The sequence below is a fragment of the Neltuma alba genome, unplaced genomic scaffold, assembly GCF_004799145.2.
Source record: "Neltuma alba isolate B1F8T4 unplaced genomic scaffold, ASM479914v2 tig00012808_pilon, whole genome shotgun sequence".
NCBI classification, from domain to species: domain Eukaryota; kingdom Viridiplantae; phylum Streptophyta; class Magnoliopsida; order Fabales; family Fabaceae; genus Neltuma; species Neltuma alba.
The window spans coordinates 157,484-185,017 of NW_021637205.1; the positions used below are offsets into that span (position 1 = coordinate 157,484).

The following is a 27,534-nucleotide window of genomic DNA, read 5'->3' on the forward strand; positions in this document are numbered from 1 at the left end:
TTATCTCATATAAAAAGCAACGAGTAACATCATTTTTCAATCGTCAAAAAGTTGCAAAATTCACATTTCAACATTAATTAAAAATCGGAAATTGTGGTTGTGGCGGCGATCTACAGTGGGCACAAGAATTTGAGAGGGGAAGGAGGTGGCCAATGAGAAGAGCACAAGTCCCATCAAAATAAAACGACAGAGGGAAATGGCAGTGAAGAGGTTAGGGGTTGTAGAAGTCGACACGTGGTGCCCATGCAGATTGCGACACGTGCTACTCATGCAGCTCCTGATGACCGACAATAACCATGCCTCCGCCGGTAACCGAATCGACCGTTCCCGTTAAAGCCTCAGCCTCCCCACTATTCTTTTATTTTTTTTATTTATTCACTATTATTCTGCCTCTAATTATCTTTTTCAGTCAAACAATTTTTTCTACATTTTTTATTATTTAAAAGATCAATGAATTGCCGATAGTTGATTTGTATGAATGAAGTACTGCGAAAATTGTTGAGAAGTTCTTATTTGAAAAAAATTTTAGTAAAAAAAAATTCTTGAATTGAGTGAGTGTAACTTTTTTTTCTAAATTATGTGCAATATACGCTCAGTTATGCATAAATATCTTTCATTTCAGATTTTTTTTATAAAAGACGAAATATTTTAATGGGAGATTCTTTGATAATTTTTTTCTAAAATAATTTGAATTATTTGGAAATAAATAGACATGAGAAGCAATTAAAAATAGTAGAAAAATATATTTAGGTAAAAACAAAACGGGTGCAGTAAGTCAGGCACAGTAATACGGCCGATATATTCAGGCTTCTGGATAAAATAAAAAAACATTAAAATGATTTGACCAAATTCACAGAAGAGGACCGGCTAAAAATATGGACAGGAGAGAGGGTGGGTCCCCTGTATTGCAACAAAAGGTAAGAGCTAGGACACGTGGCATTAAGTCCATTTCCCAAAATGGACAGTCACGCAGATATACTCAATTCTTTATTTTCCATTTTTAATTAAAAACTGGATTAATGGAAACATATTTAAAAAAATACATTTCCTATCTATTCGTTAATTTAGATTAATTTAAATAATTTCTTTGAACTACATAATTTGATTGTTTGAGTCGAGGAATGAAATTAGCACTATATTATAAGAGATAATTAAATATTTAAGTTGATTCTAAATATAAGATCAAAATTTACTTTATTTTCAGCATTTGTTCATTTTACTTTTAAGTAATTTTTGTATTGATTACACATTTTAACCAGCTTTTATTGAAAAATAATTTCAAAGATATTTTAAGAAAGATAAAATTTATTTATTATAAATAACTAACTAATATTTATTTATTAAAAATAATTAACTTAATTAATTTTTTAATATTTATAAATTAGTTGTAGTTTTTATCTTATTAATAATAATTAGATGTGGTATAAATTACTTTTTTTTCCCCCTCAAATCTCAATACAAATTTTGGACAGGGGCTTTGTCCCAGTCTTGCCAAACTAAAAAGAAAAAATATTTTGATTATTCATCGCCTATAAAGGGAAAATAAAGTTTGAAAAGCGCTTAGTTTATCATTCTCCATACTCCCAAAACGGTACAGCCGGTTCTCTCTCTCTGTCTCTCTACGTGTCCTCTACCTCTGCAACACTGGCACTTTCCAGCGGTAAAGCAGTGACAATATGGGGGTGGCTCACGGTGGATCCGGCGGGATCGGCGGTGGTGGCAGGTCAGAATCCATTTCTACAGTTCTATTAGACGAAGCTATGGCAGGAGTAGCACGAGTCAAATCAGAGCAAGTGATGATGTCCGATGAGGACACCGGTCGTTCGAGCTCTGGTGGGTACTGCGATGTTGAAGGTGAACCAGACGACGGCGTTTACAGTGAGGATTCGGCAAAGAAGAGCTCTCAATGGACGGATGGGGAGTTTACTGAACCAGTTCCACCTGTTCATGTCAAGCTTGAGGAGCCGGGTGGACTGGTGGATTATGTCGATGGCGGTGCTGGAGTTAATGGGTCGTCTTATTCATCGCCAATCCTCTTGCCGAAACCGATGGAAGGGTTGCACGAGTTGGGCCCGCCGCCGTTCCTCAAGAAGACATTCGAGATGGTTGAGGACCCGGTGACCGACCCGATTGTGTCCTGGAGCGAAGCTCGTGATAGCTTCATCGTTTGGGATTCCCATGAATTTTCCAAAATTCTTCTCCCTAAGTACTTCAAACACAGCAATTTCTCGAGCTTCATTCGGCAGCTTAACACATACGTGAGTAACGCAACCTAATTTCTCTTGTTCAATAGTGCAAATAGTTCTTGCCCTTCAATTTAAGCAGAGAGAAAAGTTTGTGTGTGCATGATTGTAACTTCTGTAATGTCTTGTTTCTTGCGAAGCTTCTTGCTAGACAAAAAATACTTGGGTTATATGCGTATTTTTCTATGGATGATTATTATAATATTTGTGATCCACAATAATCGAGATTTTGTTCTTGAACTTCGTTTAATTTCTTGGGAAGAAGAAAAAAATTTCCCGTGTGCTCAAATTTTTGCTGCAGATGTTAAGCAGTTAAATTTTCTGCTCATGTTCGTTTTCTGTATGTTTAACCTATTGTGGTTAAAAGTTTATCACTTGTATCATATGCCAACTTATTGTTTTACTGATTGAACTTTGCGGGAGTTTTCTTGATGAATCCTGGCGCTGTCTAGATATTAAATTTGTCATGTGATGATTACAGGGATTTCGGAAAATTGATTCAGATCGTTGGGAGTTTGCGAACGAAGGATTTCAGGGGGGAAAGAAGCATTTACTGAAGAACATTAGGAGGAGAAGCAAGTATAACAAACTGCAACAAGGAGGAGCGTTGACTTCCATGAAACCTGGCCTGGAGGCTGAAGTTGAGAGACTGAAGAAGGATCAGAGCATACTGAAAGTGGAAATTCTAAAGCTGAGACAGCAACAAGAGACTTCACAGGTTCAGCTTGTAAATGTTCAAGAGCGTGTTCGGTCGGCCGAGTTGAAGCAGTGCCAGATGATGTATTTCCTGACCAAAATGGCCAGAAGACCAACGTTCATTCAGCATTTAATCCAGAAGATAAAGCGAAAAAGAGAGCTCGGTGGGGCGAGATCGGTAAGAGACCCAGATTGCTTGGAAACCATTGTCCTGTGAACTTTCCCAAGGCCATGGACACTAGTCCTGATGTTGATTATAGACAAGGTAATAAGGACTTAGCTTCATTGCAGTCAGAGCTCAATGGACTCTTGTCTGAAACAGTGAACAATAGCAGAACGCAGCCTGCAGCCCCTTCTGCTCTGAAAGATGAACTACGCAGTCCGGGATTAAGGACCAATGCTTCAAGAGCAAGTGCTAACGATGCATCTTCTGCAGCCTGCTGTATGATGTCAGAGAAACTGATGGAAGAGAACTCTGTTGTTGAGGAAGGGCTTGATGTGAATGATTCAAATATCTATCTTGAATTGGAGGATTTGATTAGCAAACAAACTGACTGGGTTGGATCTGCAAGTGGATTAGTGGGGCAAACTGGTTGTATCTGATTGATTCCTTGAGAAGGTAAAGCTCTTTTCAAAGATTGTTTTCTCCTGAAATTGCAATTCAGAAGTGTAGTAAGTGAAGGCCTATGAATAGCTCTACATCCATCTCTAACATATACTATTTTGTGCATGTTTTTAGAGCTTAAATCTAGATATTCAATAGAAGAATGGAGGAACATAAATTGAACTACCACTTGAACAGAAGGTTGTAATATTATGTTCACGAACTGATGATTCATGAATTACATAATTTTATCCCGTTGTTGACATTGCTTGCGTGCATTTGCAGGTTGCAAGAGTGAGCCCACACTTGAAAAAGATGCTGCAGCTGCAACAGCAATGATGATGAGCAAATTATATTTAGGCTCTTCAACATATGCTAACTTGAGAAGTGAGAAGGCAGATTGCTCTACCAGTTTACGTGATATAGAAACTCAGAAAGAAATCAAGTGTTTCTTCTCTTGGCTGGAGCTAAATTAGAATATTATGTTCCTCACACATCTTTGACATGTTATTTTTCATAGTCCTTTACTTTACTGCGATGATAAGTTTTCCCCTTTGTACAAAGCCTGGTATCAGCCACTTCTCAAAGCTGAACCCCTTGTGACCACTCAACTGTTTGTAATATCACTACGTCACTATCACCTTGGTTGGTGCATGTTCATACTTCCTGTTTTATGGCTTGTGTACTGTTCCTCCTTGCTTGCTTTGTTTTAGTTCTTTAAAAATTAGGCATATATGATTCTGGTTCACATTCTGAAGCATTTCACATCATTGTAGGAAACAGTTCTTGGTTAAGCCATACATCAACAGATTTTTATCCACTCACCAATCCCCACTCTCTTATGATACATATATTTATAAAAATTATAAAAAAAGAATAGATAAATATGCAAGCTAACAGTTTAAAGTAGAGTCAAGAGCATTGTATGCGGCTTGAGACTAGAGAAATGGAAAATGGGCATAAGCAGTTTTTTCCAAAAAGAAAGCGTAAAAGGTCAGGGACACCTATCATCAAGTGGGTCCCTGAGAGTGAGAAAGCCAAATAAAAGCAATAAAAAAAGGGAAAAGCAGGGCAGGTGTCGAGGAGAAGAAGATGATGGGACCCCAATGACGACTAAAGGACATTATCTTATTAATGTCGTGATCAGGTTCTGTTTCCCAAGCTGGAACACCTAAATTCAATCCAAATGTCGACAAGGAGAGGATGGATCTTCACAAGAAAGCTCTTGGTCATTTTGCGTCCTCTGCCTTGCCACGTGTTTGTCAGCAAATCTTTATATTCTCTCCTCTCATCATTTTTTTATTATTCGCCTAATACGTCTCATTTTATGTTAAAGTGGTCATGATCAGCTGTTTCAACAAGTTTTCCTAGCCATGTTTTTAATTTTTTAAAAACAAATAGTTATAAAGTAATATTAAGGGGTGTTTGGATAGAAACTAAACCATGGTTTCAGAAGTGCTTTTACGGATTACGAAGTAAACATGTGGAGGAGGTTATCTCGTTTTGCGGAAAAGTGATTCTGAAACCTAGGTTTTGGTTTTGCCAAACACCCCCTTAATATCTTCAAAACAAAATTCTTTGAAATAAGTACAAGTGATGAATGCAGTATTTTTTATTATAAATCACTCGTAACTCATCTTCATATATGAAAAAAATACATTAAATTGATAAAAAAAATTTTAAACTTGTTTTTATGCATGTACAAATCATTCTCACATTTTTCTCTTCTCTCTCTCTTTTCAACAGGAATTAAATAAGAATAAAATTAAAAAAATCCTCATTAAATATTCTATAATTAACTTACTTTATATTTAGGATTAAGGAGGTATTTGGTTCAACCAAAGGCACTTTTAAAAAATATTTTCACACAAATCAAAATAAAACTCTTTTCACTCACTTATTTCATGTACCGTAAATCCACTTTTAAAATTATAATTTGGTTTTCATTCACATTTCAAACACTCCTTAAAATTTTTTCCTATAAGTTACTTGTAATAACAATTAGAGCGGTATAACAACTTGTGATTAATAGCAAGTTGTTCCAAAAGTAGCATAATCCGTTTGGATAAGGTTACTATATAATATTATCTCCGGTCCTAATTATAAAATCTCGTTTGTAAACTATAAGTGAGGTTTTATAATTAGGACCCGAGACAGTATGTATTACAACACAAATCATTTTATGTGAATCTCACCACCTCTCATATTGAAGATTACAATTATAATGACTTGAAATTCATAACTTCATGAACTTTGTGGTTCGTTTTTAGTTTAAAATGTAATTATCCTTATTATAAGTCACTTCTAACTTATTTTAACATAGTAAGAAAATTGAAAAATTTACTTTTATTAAAATTTTCTCCCCCCTCTATTTACAAATATTCTCCTCTTTTTCTGCTTTTAACAAAAATTAAATAAGATTAAAATTGAAAACAATAATTAAAAACCTTACACATGACTTACGTTTAGGATAAATTTTTTTTTATACAAATAATTTATAATAAGCCCGGAAGTGGTAGTTCATTATTTTACAATTAAACTTATGAGTCAACTGATTATCCCAAAAAAACAAACATGCAAATTATAAATATTACTTAGAAGCGTACCAAACGTGGGCCATCAGATCAAATTAAAAGGGATTATTGATAAGGTTAAGTTTACCAAGCGCGAATGAGAAGCTTAGAAAAGAATAATTAAAGAGATTGAGATCAAAAGGCAAAGTCATTTTGATAGTGGTGACTTATCCAGACGATATGGTAACAGTCACAACTTCAGCTTCAAATCAAATCCTGCTGATTTTGGGTTTGTCCATTTCGCTTTAAGTCGTTTTCCATAATTATATCTCTAAAATCATTATATACCAACTTAAGGTTTCACCGTCAATCATTAACTTATTTTGGGGAGGGGGAAAAAAAAAAAACTAAAGACTTTACATAATAGAGCGATGAATACTTCTTTCAGAGATTGGACATGACTTGGAAGTTGGATTAGATTCATTTCATCTAAAAGGGCTGTATGTGTTGGCTTTCTCTTCACTCCTTTCGATTCCAATTTCAAGTGCTCCTTTCGATGGGTGGAAATTTAATTTAGAGGGGAAAAAAATTAATCATTTGATTCCTGTTAACTTAACCTCTAACTCAGTGGTTTTAACTTGATTAAAACTTCATCTCTATATGTTGATTTAATGCAATTTAATTCCTATAGTTTTAACAGTTTATAACGTTAGTTCCTGACATTTGAGAAATAACTTTGTCTTATAATTTTATTTATTAAAGTGTAAGGACTAACATTTTAAATGATTTAAGAACAAATGTAAGCTTGGACCAAGAAGAACGAAGGAGGAGAAAACGATTTTTTTTTTTTTCTTGAGTCAAGTTCATTCATGGGTTTCTCCTAACCATGCCTATTGATGGTGAAGAAGAAGATGATGAGACTGTAGACTTATCAAACTCCTGCTTGTCCTCCATGAAAGCCTTACTCAGAACTTCTTGGAGCAGCACGTACCTTCTTCTCTTGGCTTGTCTTTCTTCTGGAGTGTCATTGCCCATACATGCAATCTGTGATAGGTTATTAGTATCCATGATCTTGTTCAGAACTTCCGAACAACGAGGAAAGAATCGTTTGCCTAGTTCAACTGCTCATCAAAAGCAGAAAGAAGTCAGCTGCCACAGTAACAATAAGCAGTAACAGGCTATGATACATTATTAACAATAAGCCTTATTTTATTAAGTGACATCTACTACATAGAATTAGGCTCTATCAAGTCATATGGAGCTCTATTTAACAGCGGTAAAGTTGCTGCCATGTGACTTGGAAGTTGTCATGAGTTCAAATCCTACAAATATCCTCTCCATTTATGGGGGTAAGATTGTGTACACTTATCCTTCCCTAGACCGCAACTAGTGGGAGCCTTGTGCACTAGGCCGCCCTTTGTATAGATATTTGATATCAGTCTAAAACTCAGAATGATTGGTTTTGACTATGATGGAAGATGGTGTTGGTACCATTTTAGCAACCTTAAAATGGTGATTTTGAACTAATTGATGATGACACCATCATTTGAGGATATATGTGGGTTCTCCCTCTCAGATTTGCATCAAAACATATTTCGCTTCTGAAGGTACAAAATCAGGTGGTAGGCGTCATTTCCCTCCCTTGTCCAAGAACAGCGAGGACAAAAGAATTTGAGTAAACTACCATTCCAGTCCTTGAAAATTATGATTGGCATCAATTTAATACCCAAAAAGAATATGTATCTCAATTGATGACATCAACCTTGAATTGACTCAAGAAGGAAAATTCAGTTCTCTAAGGATTTTCATCCACTTATGACTCAATCAATGCAACGGACAGTAATGTTTTCTCAGGTTACTAATTTCAAGTAAAACATATTATTCAAGGGCCGAAACCTTTATCTCTAATGGCTAAATGCAATAAATTATAGATGTGAATCATCATTTACCAGATTTAGAGAGTACTCTCATCCTTGTTAGGTGCTCCTCCTTTATTTTGAAAGGTGCCTCATTCAAATCCACTGCTGTCCTCTGAGTATTAGTACTCACATTTTGAGATATATCTGAAAATGGACAGGTTCCATCAATTTGAACAATGTCCAATACAACCTTCGCTTCCATTGGAAACAATAGCTTCGCCAGTCCAACTGAAAAAGAATTTATTATCAGTAAATCATATCAATTTGAGGCTATTTGAATCTAAATATCTTGAAGTTGCACTTTCTTGTAGTCCACTTGAATAAAAAATGGCATGCCATTCTAGTTGAGAACTTCTTTTCTTCTTTTACAAGTAAAGAAACAGATAATGCATCGATTTCATTTGTAAACTTAATAAACAATATGCAGACTTTGTACATGGTGAATCATACTATCTTACAGAACCAAGAAAAGAACACACACAACAACATAAAGGTAACAGCCATACGAGTCTTAGGCTCAAATGCTTTGAATAGTCTAAAAGGCTTTATTCAAATCACTGATTGAAATCTAATTCCTTAAACAAAAATACCCCCCTTGACGTAGTTATATTGTTAAACTTAATAAGGAGATATTTACATCAATTTAAGATTTTCTTTGCATTAATTGGATGCTGCAAATGATTGAATTGTTTTAAAATAGTAGTTTCCGAGATGGTTTGAAATCTAATCAATAGTATGCATGTCATGCCAAGAGATAGGCCACTTTCTACGGCTGTTATCCTTCTAATTATCTTCGTACACAGAAGGGGGCAAAAAGGAAGAAGAATGAAATTCACTGTACTTTTCTACAAGGGCAATTGGCAGCAGTTCAATGTTATCAAATGGAAGCAACTTTTCCAACACTTGTAGAGTAATTTGGCTGAGAATAACTGCAATAAGACTAAGATGTTAAGTAAACTTGATCCTACAACTCTGATGCTACATGAAACTTCTCATAAAGTACATAAAAGAGACATGCAAGAAGGGGGAAAAAAATGCAGAGTTTGGACTTGTGAATAATTACCTCTGTTTTCAAGGTATAACAGTTTCATGCGCAAATCGTCCCCTGCCATAGCAAGAGAAAAAGACGCCTCCCCAAGTACAGGCTCTCTTCTCTCAGCTTGTTCTAATATCTCTATGCACAATCTGTCCCTAGAAGATGCTTTGCCTTCCTCAGCACCATAATAATGCACTGCCTTGGTGAGGCGCTTAGAAATTTGAAGGGCTTTCCTACCATCCAAAGTGAGATCAGAAGGCTGAGCTCCCTTGGTCAAAAGGGACACTATAATCTTAGGCTCCTTCCTCATTGCAGCCACATGGAGCACACTATATCCCCTTGGATTTTTACAATTAACATCAGCAAGCCCGAGGTCAAGAAGCTCAGTAGTAGTCTTGGCATCACAGTATGCAACAGCATAGTGAAGGGCATAAGCATCATCTAGATTAGTATGTCCCTCTCTCAAGAGCAACCTCACTAACTCAACATCATCAGAATCAAGAGCCCTATGTATTCTCTTCACAAATTTATCTGGCAAACAGATGTTGTTGGACTTGTCTTCTGAGCCTAGTTCTATACGTTTATCAATAATTTGTTTCATAATTTGCTGTGGCAGAGCTTTTTCAAGAGTAATGACATCAACATCAGATTTAACAATCAACTCAGTACACCTTGCTAGAAGTGTCTCGCAGGATTTACCACATATACTTGCAACAGAAAGAACCAGCAAAATTTCATCTGCTGCTGCCTTGTCAAGAATTCGTAGCAGATAGTTCTACAAAGCAAACAATTCCACCAGTCAAGTATTTACTATATATAAATTTACAGTAAATCAGCAGAAGAGTAAATAAAGGAAGAAAAATCAATATAAGCTCATAATATTTCGTGCAAAATCATTGCACAAGTCATTTCATATAGCCATTTCACCATGGTAGTGACAATAAACTATTATGGTTGGGGGGGCCCACATTTTCAAAATTTTCTTAGTATTCTAGACACCATAAGATTTTAGTTTTGAAGAATGGGAATCTTGCCAAAAAAAAAAAAAGAATTGATCAATGTACCTGATAAAGATCAACCAACTCAGATATTTCAAACGCTGAAGAGGCATAGAGCAGTTCAGCCATGAATTCCACAGCAGGTCGACAGCCAAGATGGGAGCAATCATCGTCCACACACACACGAACACCCTTGGGCGGTGACCTTAGTTTCCCACTATACAAATAACTCACAACACCCACAATCGCATCGAAACCAGCCTCGTAATCCTTAGCCAATTCCTTCAATTCCAATTTCACTCCATTCCTCTCCTTCCCAGAGAACACCCTCTTGAAGAAAGGGCTTCTCGCCGCCAGAATGCAGCGGTGAACCGGAACTTCCCTACCGTCACCGAGAACGATTCTGGCGTCGGCAAAGAAGGCGTCGGACTCCGAGGTTTCGAAGATTGATGCGAGGTTGTCGGAGAGGCGGCTTAGGGCTGCAACATCTAAAGGAGGTGAAGCTTCCGGAGTTAAATGGGTTCGGGAAGTGCTGGCTATACAACATACTCCGCTTCCATTATTGCTGATCTCGTTGGAATCAGAAATGGTAATTCTAGACTCCATCGGAGACAGAAGCAAGCAACAACTGTATGAGAAAAAGTTGAGAATTACGCAAGTTCTTATCGTCCTTTAAATAGGATTTTAATGTCGATGCGTATCCAGACGGCCTGAAATTGAGGAAGGCCATGGAATTACAGAGACAAGAGAGCGTCAGAAGAAGGCGGGAGAGAGATTGCATGATGGCGCAAACACGAACATGGGTGACGTTGACTTGTGGAGGCTAAAAGCCAACGCGACGTTAAAAGCTAAAGTGCTCTGTGTCCGAATGGAAATTAAATTATAATTTTAAAAATAATTTTATAATATATAAAATAATACGTGGAAGAATTTATTTTGATTTATAAAAAATATTTTTAAAAAAATTTTAAGAATATCCAAAACATCTATATTTTATGAAAAAATAATGACTTATGATTTACAAAATCGAATTAATTACATGTGATTAGATTGTAAGATTTGAAAAAATTACCTTGTAAGGATCTTTTTTATAGTAAAAGTTTATTTTATAGAAAATTACTTTGTGACAATTTTTCCACGATCAACCAAAATATGTTTTATATGAAAAATTGAACATTTGATAAGAATAATCTAAAGAGTCAGTTATATATTTAAAAAAGAAAAAGGTAATGGTAGGAATTTCGGCCAAGAATTTGATTACAAAAATTATGAAAAGTTTGATTGAAGTTAGCCATAATTATATGAACTAAACACTGTTTTTTTTCTAAGTTACAAATCGTGTATGACACATATTAATAGTATATCTCATTAAACATTTTATTAGTATATTGACTGATATATTTGTATTATATGATTGATTTTTTTTTCTTTTTGTAATTTGCATGTTTCTAATCATTGGAGAAAATTCCTTATGTATAATGATGGAAAAGGATTATTCATGTGATAATTACTATTTAACAGTTGGAATATCTATATTCAATATAAAATATTTAAAAAATCATATTATTAATAATTCAAGTGGGCCTGAACCAATAAAGACGGCAGGAGGAGGCAACACCCAACACAATGGGAGGGAGAACATTGGATTATTCCTTGAGAGACAAAACTAAAGGCCATGTTAAAAAAAGCCACGCTTGTGTGGTAATGCTTAGCTACGGTTGCGGCTGTTAGTGAGGTCTCGGTTTCCGTTAGACACGCTGCTTTATCCGCCGTTGGTTCTGGTGCCAAAAAAAAATTCGCCCGTTTTTTGTTTTAATAATGACGTCATTCTCGTTTACTTGCTTGCTTAACGCTACTATCTCCTATTGTTAATATAAGAGTCTGTTTAATATAAAAGCCCGTTTAACTTTTATTTTGATACTAAATATAAAACTTTAATCTATTTTATCTTTCATATTTATCTATTTTTTTAAGGTAATTCTTATAATAAGGATAATTCTAGCTAATACACTTAATTAGTAAAAATAGTTTAGTAAAGACAACGCATTTGTTACAAATAACTAACTTAACTAGTTTTCTTAATCTACTCAAATTAGTTAATTAGATCTTATATTAAGAATTGGAAGTAATATTTCTTATCGTTAGTATAAGATTCAGTTGACTAATTTAGAAGAATTAAGAAAATTACTAAACTACTTAAAATATTTATATTTATCATTTTTTTAAACTAATTTACCTTACTTATAAATTGATATATAATCTAATGATATACTACCTCCGGTCTTTAATATAAGAGCTTGTTTGACTTTTATATTGGTCTTAAATATAAGATCTCAATCCACTTTGTCTCTCATATTTATCCTTTTTTTTTTCAAGGTAATCCTTGTAATAATGATAGTTTCAGCCAATTTAATTAGTAAAGATATTTTAAGACAGATAATACCTATTTATTACAAATAACTAATTTAACTAGTTTTTTTAATCTACTCAAATTAGTTAACTAGCTCTTATATTAAAAATCAAAGAGAGTATATAAACATGTTAGATAGATCATAAAATATTATAATTAAGTAACTTACTAACTTTCTTAAACTTTTTAAATTATAGTCAATTTCATCACACCTTCAGACCTTCTTGGACCTTTGCATTAGGAAAAATCAGTGCGTAATTTTATATTAATTTAATTACTAAAAAAGTTTTAGAAGTGAGTAACATGCGGTTACAAATCTAGAAAACAACAACAGGTTCATACAATAAAAATAGTTAACATTATTATGAATAAATATTCACACTCATCAAGTGTAACTTTGAACATAACCCATAATTTTTTTTTAAAAAAAAAGGTAGTTGATGATTAGTGTAATTTACTAATTACGAAAAAAAATCAGACTTGTTTTATTTGAGTTGCATTTTCAATGAGATACTAAACCAACCATCTAGTTCACGAGTTTATTAAATTTTCGATCATTGAATATTATAGTTAGTTTTGACTTTTGAAGTGCACTACAATAAAGTAATTTGCATATTTACTGATTTTGAGAATCTTAGACATTTTAGGAACCAATTGTTGTTCAACTTAGCCTTGTGCCTTCACCAAGAAGGCAGTTCAAGTCCCAACATACAGCTGACACACAAAGAGAAAAAAGGGAAGATGGATTTAGTCAAGTGTCCAATTCAATACTCAAAGTGCAATTTATTGGAATTGGGAATAAATTAGTTTTTTAATAAAATGACGCTATAAAAATAAATTAGTTTTTTTTTTAAAATAAAGTTTTATTATTCAGTCGACCATTGTATCCAGATTCATGTCGGACGCAGTAGATTATAAGGGTGGCTCAAAAAGTTGGATATTGGATTTTGTGATATGATATCACTTAGCACAAGTTGAAGCTGATTTTCAGGCACCAAGTTTTGGGATACCAACTCACCTCAATTCATGTTTATGTGTGATTTTTTTTGGGACAATTACTGTAAATTCCTGTATAAGTAATCTAATCATTAAAAAAATCTCATAGTAAGTGAACAGTATGGAGCCTATGTTACCAACTTACTGTGAGATTTTTTACTGATTAAATTGCTCATGTGAGAGTTCATGTTAATTCTCTTTTTTTTTTATTAGTATGAAAAAAATACATCTATACAACGGGTTTTTCATGATAGTTATTGCAAAAGTAATTTAAAAAGTATAATAGGTAACACTTTCATAAATAAGATGTGAAATTGTTGATTTTTCTTTAACATTGATTCCATTTATACCAATCGGTTGCATGAGTATGAAAGATTTTATTTTTATTTTATTACACATCATTAATTATATGTTTCACACAACAAAAGAAAAGTTATATTTATGGATCATAACTGTACTTGTTCAAATCTAGATCTTTTTAACCAATTAAATTTTTAAACAAAGACTTTCAACCAAATTTTTCTTTATTCAAAGTGCAACTGCGCAACAACTTGATTAACCCTTTGAGGATCAAGAGATCTTGAAAAGGTATGCTTGCTGAGTGAGATTTTGGATGGTTTTTATTACGCCACAGTAACTGCATCTGAATCGTGAACATTGAGGTTCAATTGCCAATGTACAAGCGTGAACATAAATTTTATTAATACTTTTGATGGTTTTAACATAATTCAAACTCCTATATCCATAAGTCAGCTTGGGTTTCTAGTCATTCATATGTTTTAATCATGATACTAAAATTTAACTTGAGTCTATTGGTTAAACTATGTGAACTAGTAAATTATTTATTAGCCTGTTTGGCTAAAAGTTTTTGGATTGAATTTTTGTCTCCGTTTACTAAAGGAATAATGACAAAAAAAGAAATTGGAATTTTTTGAAAATATCAAATAAAGAATGTCAATAAAAATTTGTTGTTATTTACAAATTCAGACTTATTAATACCAAATAAAGTTGTGTTACCAAGAGAGCGTTTGGATAGAAACAAAATCATGGTTTTAAAAGTGTTTTTACGGTATACGATATAAATATGTAAAAGAATTTGTATCGATTTGCAAAAAAGTGCTTTTGAGAAGTGCTTTTGGGATTACCCAAACACGTCCTAAACCTGATTTGGGATTTACAATTTTCAGCTTTTTTTTTTGTCATTTTCTCTTTACTAAATTAGAAACATTGTCATTTTGAATTTAAAGAAAAAAAAAGTTGTTCTTCATGGTGGTGTTTCAATAATAATTCTGTTTTACTATTAAATTGTGTATGATTTACATACAATCACCGTCCTGATTGGTTCAATTATCAATCCAAATTAAGAGCCTTAGCTTTAACCATATGTCGAGACCAAATGGGCATGATTGAAAATTTAAATGTCCTAAGAGAATAGGTGAGAGACATCTTAAAAAAACCCATTTTTATTTCTGGCTGTGGTTTTTTTTTTTTTTGTTTTGGGGGGGGGGGGGGCGGCTGTATCTTCATCAGCCTCAAGAGAATGTTTCATTGAGCATAGGAAAAATATTGAACAAACTTGTGTTGAATATGGATTGTACTCATATAAATCTGCACATAGTATAACTTATAAACAATATCATCCATTCCCACACTTTGCGTAGCATGCATACACAGAGCCGAAATCAAAAACCAAAGCCCCAGAATCCAAATACACACTGGTTCTCCTTCAAGACCCATCAAATCCCTGGCCTTTATCTCCCATTCATTACTGGATGCGAAGATGGTGATATTGTGGCTGCTGGCAGTACCCTCCAGCGTCTGCAAGAGCATGGACTTCTCCACAAACTCAGCGAGTTCCATGTAATGCGAGTCCAAAAGAGCCACCAGAACTGAGTTGGAGTTTATCTGACCTGAGCTCACCAGAGAAAGAGATCGATGACCTGAGATTTGGCATTTCTGACAATGAAGGGAGAAACATCAAGAAGTTTGGCCTTTGAAAAAGAATCGGCTTTGAAGGGGGATGCAATAAAGTGATAGGAAGAGGAGAACAATGTAGGGCTTGTAAGTAAATTTCTGAAAGATATGTAAGAAGAATTTTATCTAATAAAATATAGAAGTGTTTTTTCTCACACTAAAAAAGTATTTGAATGAAATCAAAATCATAATTTAAAAATATTTTTATGGTACAGAAAATAAATATACGAAGAAGTTTATTTTGATTTACGAAAAAGTGCTTTTAAAAAACACTTTTCACTAAACCCAAGCAGTCCCTAAAAGTAAGATATACACTGTTCATGTTATTCGCTAAACCCAAATACTTCCGAGGTGGGAACACTGTCATATTTCTTTCTTGGGGTGGATTGCTTCGACAACAGCTTCAATTTCTTCTTTCACTCTTTCAAAGACAGTCGGACCTTTAACTTCATCATTAGGGGTATTCTCGTCAATATCATCGCTCAACCCGTGAGTTTCTCTGTGATGACGGTGAGGTGACTTGTGGTGGATAATAGCATCAATTTCTTCCCTAGCCCTCACAAGAATATTTCCTTTCTTTGCGTTCTTTTCTGCCAAACAACAAAAATAATCCAAACACTTTTGGCCAACTCAGAGACTTATAGCTGATACAGTGATTTTCAGTGACATACAAGGAAAATTTTTCTTTCGACCATAATCAAGTGTTGGAATATCTTCCTTCTTTATACTTATACAATGGTACACACATTTTTCACTAAAATGGGAACTGAACTCCACTTTTGGTACCCTTTTATACAGCGGTTTAACACGAAAACACAAGAAAGGATCATGGAATAACTTGCATGGTTCTTGGAAAACAGAGTGTGGCATCTGAAGGAAGCATAAAACAATAATAAAAATGCAGGTGTATACAGTACTTCCATACCGATTCGCATATTTAGTTAATCAAACAGGAAACTAACATCATAATAATCACATATAACTTCCACAAAAGAAAATCCCCAAATAATTACAACACCAACTCACTGCCTTTCAACAGCAAAGAATTACTTCCACAAATGCTGACACCATTAATTCATAGTACTTAATCTCGAAATGACTAAGCAGAGGAACATTTCTAACCATAAAAGCATACCTTGAGGTGAACCTGGGATTTTCTGTTTATCTTTGGACTCTGCCACTTTAGTTTCATCCCTATAGTAGATATCATAGAACAAAACAAAAGAAGAAATCAGACAGGTCAAATTCGATTAGAAGGAAAGGCACAATCATAAAAGAGGGTGTAATTTCAACCTTTTGCCATGGGTTGGAGAATGTTTCTTGTGATGGAGCCCCTGAACAATAGCTCCAACCTCCTCCTTTGCTCTTTCAAAAACATTTGGAGCCCTAATATCATCTATTGAGGCGTTCTCTTTGCTGTTATTAGTTTTCAACCCATTAGTTTCTCTATGATGGGAGTCTGATTTTTTGTGATGCGCTATTGCCTCAAATTCTTCCTTTGCTCTTTCAAGCAAATTAGGTGCTTTTAATTCCCTTTCACCTGCCAGCAGACAGAAAATCATCCAACCATATACTAGATAATTAGGTATTCACATGGAGTCAAATTTTCTTGTTCCTGAATGAAAACATGAACATGTCGCTATTAGGATTTTAATCCAATTAAAACTAGACTCATTGAATCTTCATGATCAGACACAGATAATTTATTACAGTACGAGGAAAAACCTAATCCTTCAACATCCCATCTTGATTGGACAGAGAGGACCCACCCGCCACAGCAATAAAATCAAAACAAGAAACACATAATTGTATCTTCTCAAGTGTTTCAGTTTTCCAAAATACAGTCCCTCCCTCTCTACGTGCCAATCTCTCTTCAAACTTGCATAGTAAATTTCATTTCATTCTTTGCAAGAACGGAACCCACAAAACACTCATTCAGGATTAAATACTCCAGAAACATAAATAGGTGTGTACGAAATACAAGCAATCGCACATCAAACTAATTCCCATTTCATTTCGAACAGTAATCACTCATAAATTAATAATCTATTCGCCATAATCGTACCTGAGGCTGAGTTTGTTGGCTTGGATTTGGAATCGGCCATGGGAAGTTTATAGCCGGCTGAGGAAAAAAAGTAGAGCGGGATTTTGCGGCGTGGGATTCTGCGCAATTTTAAATTTTTAATGCAATGATGGAAATATGGCAATAGTTCAAGACTCAAGACAGATCAGAAGGTCTGACCCGGGGGGGGGAGGGCAGATCAGAAGGAGTTGTCACAGACGGGTTTAAGAGATATTAAAAGATCGAAAGGTTCCAGGGTTAAGACAACGCTTAGTACTTGGTAGTTGGTCCTGACCCGCCAAATACGAGTTCTTTGCTTTTGTGTTTTCAGTTGTCTGGGTGGGTACTGCAGAAGAACATCCAGTCCATAATCAAGACAGATTATCAGGGGTCTCTTCACATAGACATAAACTACTTCTAATTCTTAATATAAGATTTTATTTGATTTTTATTTTGATTTTAAATATAAGATTTTAATATATTTTGTTTCTTATATTCGTGCATTTTTTTTCCTAAGACAGTCCTTCTAATAATAGTAGTTCTAGCCAATACACTTGATTAGCAAAAATATTTTAGGAAAGATGATACCTATTTATTACAAATAACTAACTTAACTTATATCTTTAATCTCTTCAAATTAGTCAACTCTTATATTTAGGACTGGAGGTAATATTATGGATGGGCAAACCCACACTAACCAAAAATTAAATCAGATTCAATTTCGATTTTTCATTCGGTTTTTTCAGTTTTTCGTTAATTATATGATTTTTATTTTTTAACAATTCAGTTTTTTGTGTTCTGTTCCATTATTGGAAAAAGAAATTGGTTATACTAGAAAAATCAAATACATATATATAATATACTCCTCCAATCTTTAATATAATATCTACTCTCTCTATCCCTAATTATAAGATCCCCTTTTTTTTAATGGATTTGTCCTTTTTTATAAGGTCCTTTTGAGTTTGTCTGAATATTTAATGCATTATTACTTATTTTACCCCTAATAAATTTCATATATTGCATTGAAAACAACATTCTCTCTCTATTTATCTTATTATTACTCTCTTACATTCATTAGAGGTATATTTGGAAAAAAAATTATATTTTTACATATTAATTGCTTTTAACTAATTTTAACTATTTTCTTAAAAAGCGCAATTTGGCCAAAAGATTCTTATAATTAGGGACGGAGTAGTATTTAACTAATTTGATTAGATTAAAGAAGTTAGGTAAGTTAGTTAATTATAAAAAATATGACATATTTTTCCTAAAACATCATAATCATCTCCCTTAATATCATTTCTCCTTCTTTTGCCTGATTATAATTGAGGGAATATCATAAGGATAGTTTAAAAAAATTGATAAATACAATAAATAGGTCTTATATTTAAGATTAAAATCAATTCAATAAATATTTTTATAATAAATATGTATGTGTGTGGGTATATGTGAGCTTAAACAATGAGCCTGTATAAATATGGTTATAATAAATATTATTATAATAAAATATGATTGATTAATAGTTATAATTGTGTTTTATTTATTTTTCTAATCTAAAATCACCTTTCACATTTATATATTTTGGTTAAGCAAATCGAAAGATTTCAGTTGATTTGGCTTCGGTTCGTTTGGTTAATTGATTTGGATTCGGTATTTAAAATTGGTTCTATTCGATTTTCCAATTAATTCGGTTATCATTGAAAACCAAATCAAAAAACTAAATATTCACCCCTAGTACTGTGTGTTATCCACAGTACATGTGAGCGCCTCTGCTGGATTCAAACATTTGTTTATTATATCGTGAGAAACTAGTTTGATTAATTTTTTTGATAAAAAAAAACAGTTTAAATGAGTTGAATTTTGAGAACTCACAACAACTAAGGCTTGTCTTTAGATTTAAAAAGTGTTTATAAAGTTAATTACAGATCATTCACCAGCAAAGTTTTCAATTTTTCACACATCACCATAAGATTCAAAATCTTTAATTTTATTTGTTAACAAGCAAAATCATGGAGGGTCCGAAGAACAAAATTGAGCTATGATTGAAAAATAATTGGGTCTTACGGAGTTTTGTTTTTTGGGGTAAAAGGGCCTCATAGTTCATAAGCCCAATGAGACAAAATCACATCCCATATATCCTATTCCCCATTAATCAATTCTTGGATTCGTCATTTGTCTCTAAACCCCACAACATGTCTTCCTGTTGTTCATTTTTCCTGTGGGATGTATGCTCATGAATTGCAGATTCGTCACTTGTTTATTGAAACATGACTGGAATATCTGTTTAGTTTATGAATTGGATACATATCGAACTTTCCATATACGTATGTAGGTCGTGCTCAAGCAATTTGAAGTATTGGTGCTTCATATTACTCAAAGCCTACCTCATAATATCATCAGGCTTTCTTTCACCATCAACAGCTTCAAACGCATTCTGGCAATCTTTGACTAAAGTGCATCAAGCAAATAATTTGAATCCTTTTCAGTTATATCAACAGGGAGTTTCTGGTTACGTCTCAGACCAATTAAAAGGAACTTCAAAACTTGCTCAAACGTCCATCCAAAAGGAGGTACTTTCTTCTTTACCAATCTTTCTTCCAAGATCATATTCAAACCAGGGAAGAGCTACCTTTTTATGCGCTCCTCCTGGCTTTCAAGGCTTTCACCCACAGGGTGTCTCTATTCTTCACAAGTTTTCAATATAACATCTTCATTTTTTCTCTTGGGAGGTCCTCTATGCCCAACCCTCCTTCTTGCCTAACTTTTTACAGAAATTTTGTTTTCTCTGAATTATATTATTCATGACAAGAATTAAAAATAAAAATCATAGCTTTTTGAATACTATTTTAGTCATCCATTTTATGAGAAGAAGTAAATGTTATCTAAATTGATCTTTCTGAGAAATGTTCATGTGCTTGTTTGGATGGAAGGTAGGCTTCTCCAAAAGTAACTTTTTGCTTCCAAAATTGAATAGAAAAAAGTGCTTTGCCAAGAACGATTGGTTAGTTTGGCAAAACAGAGCTTTGGTGTGCAAGATCAAAAGCATATTCACCAATACATTTTCTAATCTCTGCAAGATTTGCCAGAAAAGATCTAAAACGTATTTCATTCAAAATTCCATAGAAGTTGAGAATTTAAGCTGATTGGCATGCAAATACTTGTACGAATCAGTCACATTTCTTTATTTTGCTCATCAACTCTGCACTCTGCTTCCGATTAGATGTCCCTCTTCTTCTTCTTCTTATTGAAGTTATGGGGTGTGATTGGTCCGAAAGAAAAGCCTCCAAACAGGTCGTGGCTTGTTGCCACGCTTGCAATTCTTCCTCTTCATCTTCAGTAACTTCATCTTCACTCTCACCCTTCCTCTTCCTTCTATCTTCTCCGTTTGCTTTATGCCCAACATGTTCCACATGACCTCCACGTCTCTGTAACCACAAATTTCCACTTCATCTCTCAGCTTCACCAATCCACCTCCATCGCCGCCGCCTGCTCTGCCGCAGCCACCACCTGCGTTGTCAAAACAGACCATATATCCCATCAAACATACCAGAATAATTTCCTCCAACAAATCCTCTCCTCTATCAATCCCCACTTGAAACTACTAAAACCCGGGGAGGGGGGGCATAAGGAGGAGGAAGAGACTTGAAAGTTACGATTTTTAGGAGAACCCACCTACAGATCTGCGAAGTTTGAGCAGAGCAGGGACAAGACTCCAAGTTCGTCTCAGCTTATGCCACCAATTCATCCTGTTCGTAACAATAATGATGATGATAGAAGAAGAAGGAGATGTCGAAGGAGAGAGAAGAGAAGGAGGCACCGAAGGTGGTACACGTGGCAAGCGGGTGGATCGGCATTTTGCTGACGCTGTCTGAGCGTCTGCGTGAAGTCCTGGAAGGTAATGGGATCTGACTCGGTTTGGGTTTGGCTTTGCATCAAACATACAAGAGAGAGGACGAATCAGTGGAACTCAAAATAAGAAAATGATTGTTATAGAAAGTGGGTTTTGATTCGGCTGCTCTCGCCACTTCCATATGTTCCTGTGTCTCAGAGCGGTGTCTGAACCTTGAACAATGCTCCATTGTAATGGTGCACGTTTCTGCACGGCGACTTTGCCATGAAGAAAAGGTGTTCAAAGAGCCCAGAAGTTTATAATGTGATTGATTGGTAGAGTGGAAGAGGATAAAGATGCAGTTCCAAATAATATAGATGGGAAAAACACTTGCTACTATTAAATATACATTTATCTAAAGTTGATAATATTTGAACATGAATTAGTGACTAGAATAGAAATCAGCTATCTTTATGTCTATCTTTCAATTATGTATATAGCATTGAACATGGATATCATTCTTACCTTGGCCATTTTTAATATAGGCAATTTCATAATATTTACTTCTTTGACTTTATTTATGAGACACTTTCAGTATGTTTTAAACAAGCAAACAAAAAACTTTAAACTGCATTAAATTTTTATTAAAATATAATAATTTTTTAATTTTATCCTTATTTAATATATACATCTTTTTAAAAAAAAAAGTTTCGATACTTATTACAGTGATAAATACTATGATGCTTATCGTTATAATAAAATCTACATTATTTAAATACAATTTCAATGATTTACATTTAAAATTTTTAATTAATGATTTTAAATAAAGAAATTATTTTTTTAGAAACTTACAGTTAACAGATTACATTTATTTTGAATTATCTATCTATTAAAGAAATTTAAAAAAAAACAGATATAAAAAATTAAATCTCAATCATCCATATTAAATTTAAATGGTTGAGATTTGATAAGCATTAGGGTGCTTATCACTGTGATGAGTACTAAAACTGGTTCCTTAAAAAAATAATTATCTATAATCTAATAAATTAAAGGTAAATACTAAAAATTTAATGAAATGACTTATAAATAGAATCCAAAAATATTTTTTTCTCTCTATCTTATAAATAGGACTAGTAGAGTATTTGCTATTAATTTAGTTGCTATTTACTTTACTTTTTCAATATTATAGTTTGGTTAAATGGGACATTCATGATCTTTTAGCCTTGCTGGCAGCTTCTGTCCCTTGCTGGCATGGTTACTTGTGTGTTTCTCTGGCATGCGTTAACCGTTGTTCATGTCATCTAAATGAAACTTGTCGTTATTAGGTTTTATTTCTATTTCATGTTCTGATCCGATCATCACAAGTTCGATCTCATACTTATGGCCAGAAAGCTTTGGACCTAGTAAAGGATAATTGTCTAAAGAGATTGGGGCTGTAAATCAAGCATGGGCCAAATCTATGGAGGCCCAAAATGATGCCCAAAAGGGCAAATCTATACAGAAAAGGATCAAATCCATGGAGGCCCATAACTCAGGCCTTGATGCCATGTTAATAAACTAAAGCGCCATGTAAGTGGCCTATTTAGGGGTTATTATTTCCTTAATAGTTCAACACATGTATTCTTTTACTTGCTCATGCATTTATAGCGCAAGACTTTACTACCAAAGAAAATGAGAAATTTTTCTACCAATGCTTTCTTTTTAATGGTATTTTTTATTTTTTTCTATTTAAAAAGACAATCACTGATGACTAGATATTTATAAACGAAATCAAAACCTTTCATTTATAGAAGAATTTTTATTCATATATGAAAAGCTCAACTATTTATTGATGAAGTAATTGAAGTGATTCACCATGTGATTTACATTGCCTTCCCCCTCCCTCAACATAGAGAAGCTCATTGAAAAAAAAAAAACAAAAGAATATGGAAGGGATCAAGAGTTAAGGAAATGTCACTTAAATCCCAATTAATTTAACAATACTTAGGTTTCAAATTTATTGTAAAAAGAACTGGAGTGTACCACCCCAATTTTTATTACAAGTCACTCACAATTTGTTCTCACATATAAAAAATATAGTAAATTGATAAAATAATTTTAAAATTATTTTGATTAAAGTTTTTTCTCTTTATACATTTACAAATCATTTTTAACTCTCTTTTCTCTTTATCCCTTTCCAACTAAAATTAAATAAGGATAAAATTAAAAAAATATATAATTAAATATCTTACAAATGACTTATATCTAAAACAAAAAAATTCTCTATAAAAAACTTATAATAAAAACCAGAGTGATATATGGTGAAATATAGGACAATTAAATTTCACATTTATTATATAGACGAACGAACCTACATATATGCTAAAATATGCAGATGGGGTGATCAAAAAGGCTAATTAATGATAGAAGTGGTCATTAATGGATAGCATGTTAATAATTAATAATGTACCCCCTGCCCATTTCAATTTTATCTGAATAATGTACACCGATTTCAGCTTCATGGGGTATCACAAGATTTTGGTTCTGAATAATGTGCCTGATCCATTTTAGCTTCACCAGATATTACAAGATTTTAGTAGTAAAGTACATAGATGCATAGATATTTATACACATACTCATACACACACAGAGGTGGTCAAATTAATAATGGACATCATTTGTTAGGACTGCACTTGTGCAGTACTGGCCTTGCTTAATGCTCAGCTTGACATTTACTCATAAAAGCCCTAATCATTCCAAGCTCAAAAAAAAAAGGGTTTGATAGGCTAAAACAGGGAGGGTGGGCTTTTCTTGCCCAAGTGGTAACGCCATACATATAGGCAAAAAAATCTCCATGCACGAGTGGCAAATGAAAAAGGGGAGATAATTGTTTTGATAAAAAAATAATAGATAAAATAGTAATATTAAATCATATATTATTATAATATACATATATATTCTTCCGGTCTTTAATATAAGACCTAACTGTCAAGTTGATTTTGATCCTAAATATAAAACATATTTCTCATATTTATTAATTTTTCTAAATTATTCCTACGATACTCCCTCAACTATAATTAAGTAGAAGAGACAAGGGAGATATTAAAGAAGATGATTATAGTGTTTTAGGAGAAACATATCATATTTTTTATAATTAAATAACTTACTTAACTTTTTTGATCTAATCAAATTAGTTAAATAAGTCTTATATTAAGAATCAAAAGAGTATATATTCATATATATATATATATATATATATATTTTAGATAAGGCCAAACAAGCAGAGTAACATGCCTTGCACATGACCTGAGTAGAGGTGGGAATCAGGGTCGGCCCTTCAGGGTTGGTGGGCTTAAAAGGACTGGCCCTCCAGGACTGAAATTTTAAAAATATCTCAATTTGCTAGGTCCAGCCCTTAAGCTACAGGGTTTAGAGCCGGCCCGCGGGCTTTTGACCCGTCTAAGAAAAAAAATACTATTTTTTATATTTATCATATTTTTTATAAAAAATAAAAATAACCCAATAAAATTATTAAAAAAAGACATAAATATCAATAAAATTAAGTCACAAATATAAAATATCATCATATATAAATATCCATCAACATCTAAGAACATCTAAAACATCCATTAACAAGATAACAACATCCAAAAGTTTTATTTACAGTGCAATTGTGCAATAAATAAACACTATCATTAATCTTTTGAAACTTCATCATTATTATAATTAATTACTCTTCTTCATAAGTATGCTTTTCTTTCGTAACAAAAATATCAAGTTTTTCTTCTTTATAGGAATTTTATTTTTAAATTTTACAATCTAGCTATTATTTTACTTTAATGTGAGAAACATTGTTGTTGAAACTCATGAATTTCTAATTCAAATTATACAATCACAAGTAATATAAGTATAAAAATACTCTATTATCAAATATATATAGTTTAAAAATATCAACGCATATAATATAAATCAAATCATTATTAAAATCCAAATTAACCCATTTTTTAAAAATTTAATTGGATAAATTATTGTCTAACACTAAATTTAATTTTAAAATGATAATAATAACTAAATATTTGAAATATTATTAATAATGTAAAAAATTAATAACATTAGAATTATATAAAAAAATTATAAAATGGCTTAAAAGGGTCGGCTCACGGTCCTTCAGGACTGGCTCTTTTAAGCCCTCAGCCCTCCAGGGCTTATTTCCCATTTGAAAAAAAAAAATATCAAGCCTGACCCTCATAATTTCAGGACCTAAACAGGTCGGCTCGACGGACTCGGCCTGTTTTTCCGGCTCTAGACCCGACCCGCCCGCAGTTAGCCTTCTCCGATCGGAGTGAGCATTTTTCCTTAGGCTGAGGCGAGCAAGCTGAAGGGTCGGACCACATGAACATGCCCATCATTTGATGGCTCTTATCAAAACAATGCATTAACTATTCATCCCCAAATTGCTGGCCAAAAAAAAAAAACTATTCATCCCCAAATTAAAGAAAGCAACGCATTAATTGTTATCCTTGCCCTTCCCTGCCGCAATATTTAAAGAAATACCATCATGCATGAGATGATAAATTGATGATGACATTTATGTACGTAGGTGGCCCAAAAAAGAAGATAATGACATTTGTGTAATTTTATAGCATAATAGCCTGTGTCCTATGGTTACCTTCTCTCCTTTTTTATATGTATGTATATATTACTATCAAGAGGAATCAATATAGCATATTTATTATAAATAATTAATCTAATTAATTTTTTTTATATCAATTAGCTTTCCATAAATCATTCTTGATTCAGGGGTGCATATATTTCTGTTCAAGCCTTTAATTTTGCTCTTATTAGTTTTTTAGCTTATGTTATTGTTTTGTTTTTCTGGGATCTTTCCGTAATTCTCCATGGTTTTATCATGTAAAGGTGTGAATACTTTATGTACCATTTCACTTTTTAAATAAACCTGTCTTTGAACCCAAAAAAAAAAGTTGACTGCCAATGAATAAACTATTCCCATTTGGACCTTATCCATTCATTCATATACACTAGAGACCAGGAAAGCACGAAGAAGGAATTAAAAGCTGACCATCCAACTTTACCACAAAATAAAATAATTTGATGATAAAACACGTGGTTTTGAAAAAAAAAAAAGGAAAAGAAAAGGTTAGGTTGGTTGGCTCAAAAAAAAAAGAGAGAGAAAAAGAAAGGAAAAAAGGGCTAGATTCCAAAAATTAGAGGACAAATTAGTTCTTGTATAATTTATTCTCCGCCTCCCGATAATTATTCCACGTAATATATTAAACCCACGCGCTTTGCCATTGGCAAATTGTTTTGCAGCAGCAGCAGTAATAATAGTAATAATAATAATAATATATATTATATTATTATTATTATTATATTATTGTCATTATTATTATTACTCTTACTATTGTAACAACCATATAAGTTGACTTGTTACGTGTAAAAAATTTAGTCCAAAACCATTTATTAGGATGGTTCCGATATTGGGATACAGAGATGAACTTTATTTAGGATTCCTTTTTCCAAGTAAGTCGATATGGCAAGATCCCTAGTACAAAAAAGGCAAAAAAGGAATTCAGAATTAAATTCTTATGATTTAATAAATACTAGTTTATAAAATATCAATTTTCTTGCTTGAAAATATGACAATTGACAATTGAGTCTTTGGAGGTTGGAGGTAAATGAAAGACTTGAATATTTGGAAAATAAAAAAAAAGTGTGGCCAAAAAATATCTTTGGAAAAAGGAAAAACATTTAATAATAAATGACCTCCACATATTTTTATATAAAAACGAATAAAAGGAAACAAGGTATGCCTCCATAATTTGAACCTAATCTTTAGACAAGAAAGCAACAAGTCGGTCTCACATAAAGATATATTTAATGTATTATTAATAAAGACAGTCACTACTAATTTTATAAAAATTTCTTACCAAATATCAATAACAATAATCACTTAATAAGAATTTTAATTTAACAAATAACATCAGAAGTTAAAATAATGAAAACTAATTTCGCTGATAATAATTGTATCATTTCACACGATAATTTAATTTCAGAATAGTTCCTAAAAGATTCATAGAAATTAATTAAACCATTTTAAGGGAGTGGTCGGTCAAAAAAAAAAAAGAGTCTTTCTCACAAAAAATATAAGTTTAGATGAAAATTTGACTTTGATTTTCGATCAATAAGCTGTCACCCTTTTAATAGACAGCATTAAAAGTTTTCGTGTTTATTAAGGGTTTAGGTAGGACTTACTG

At 33.1% G+C, this 27,534-nt stretch overlaps 3 protein-coding genes, 1 long non-coding RNA gene and 1 pseudogene across 4 annotated transcripts; 1 reads left to right on the forward strand and 4 right to left on the reverse strand.

Moving 5' to 3' along the window:
* Positions 1-1,624: 1,624 nt before the first annotated feature.
* LOC114731247 (heat shock factor protein HSF30-like) lies at positions 1,625-4,066 on the forward strand (annotated as a pseudogene).
* A 2,740-nt stretch (positions 4,067-6,806) lies between these two features.
* LOC114731228 (BTB/POZ domain and ankyrin repeat-containing protein NPR1-like) lies at positions 6,807-10,772 on the reverse strand. Its single transcript, XM_028918363.1, has 4 exons — positions 10,076-10,772; positions 9,039-9,786; positions 8,006-8,203; positions 6,807-7,177 (listed from the first exon to the last, which is right to left on the reverse strand). Exons 1-4 carry the CDS (start codon positions 10,613-10,615, stop codon positions 6,924-6,926), a joined length of 1,740 nt encoding a protein of 579 aa, XP_028774196.1. The 5' UTR covers positions 10,616-10,772; the 3' UTR covers positions 6,807-6,923.
* Positions 10,773-14,038: 3,266 nt separating this feature from the next.
* Positions 14,039-16,827, reverse strand: LOC114731211 (uncharacterized). Its single transcript, XM_028918353.1, has 6 exons — positions 16,824-16,827; positions 16,683-16,752; positions 16,525-16,583; positions 15,830-15,979; positions 15,086-15,325; positions 14,039-14,058 (listed from the first exon to the last, which is right to left on the reverse strand). The coding sequence occupies exons 1-6, from the start codon at positions 16,825-16,827 to the stop codon at positions 14,039-14,041; spliced, it is 543 nt and encodes a 180-aa protein (XP_028774186.1).
* Positions 16,828-16,859: 32 nt separating this feature from the next.
* Positions 16,860-17,609, reverse strand: LOC114731230 (uncharacterized). The gene is made up of 2 exons (XR_003738904.1): positions 17,455-17,609; positions 16,860-16,929 (listed from the first exon to the last, which is right to left on the reverse strand). It is a non-coding gene; the product is annotated as an uncharacterized LOC114731230 (long non-coding RNA).
* A 3,018-nt stretch (positions 17,610-20,627) lies between these two features.
* On the reverse strand, positions 20,628-21,324 carry LOC114731229 (uncharacterized). Its single transcript, XM_028918364.1, has 3 exons — positions 21,269-21,324; positions 21,124-21,197; positions 20,628-20,958 (listed from the first exon to the last, which is right to left on the reverse strand). The coding sequence occupies exons 2-3, from the start codon at positions 21,194-21,196 to the stop codon at positions 20,702-20,704; spliced, it is 330 nt and encodes a 109-aa protein (XP_028774197.1). The 5' UTR covers position 21,197; positions 21,269-21,324; the 3' UTR covers positions 20,628-20,701.
* Between the last annotated feature and the right edge of the window lie 6,210 nt (positions 21,325-27,534).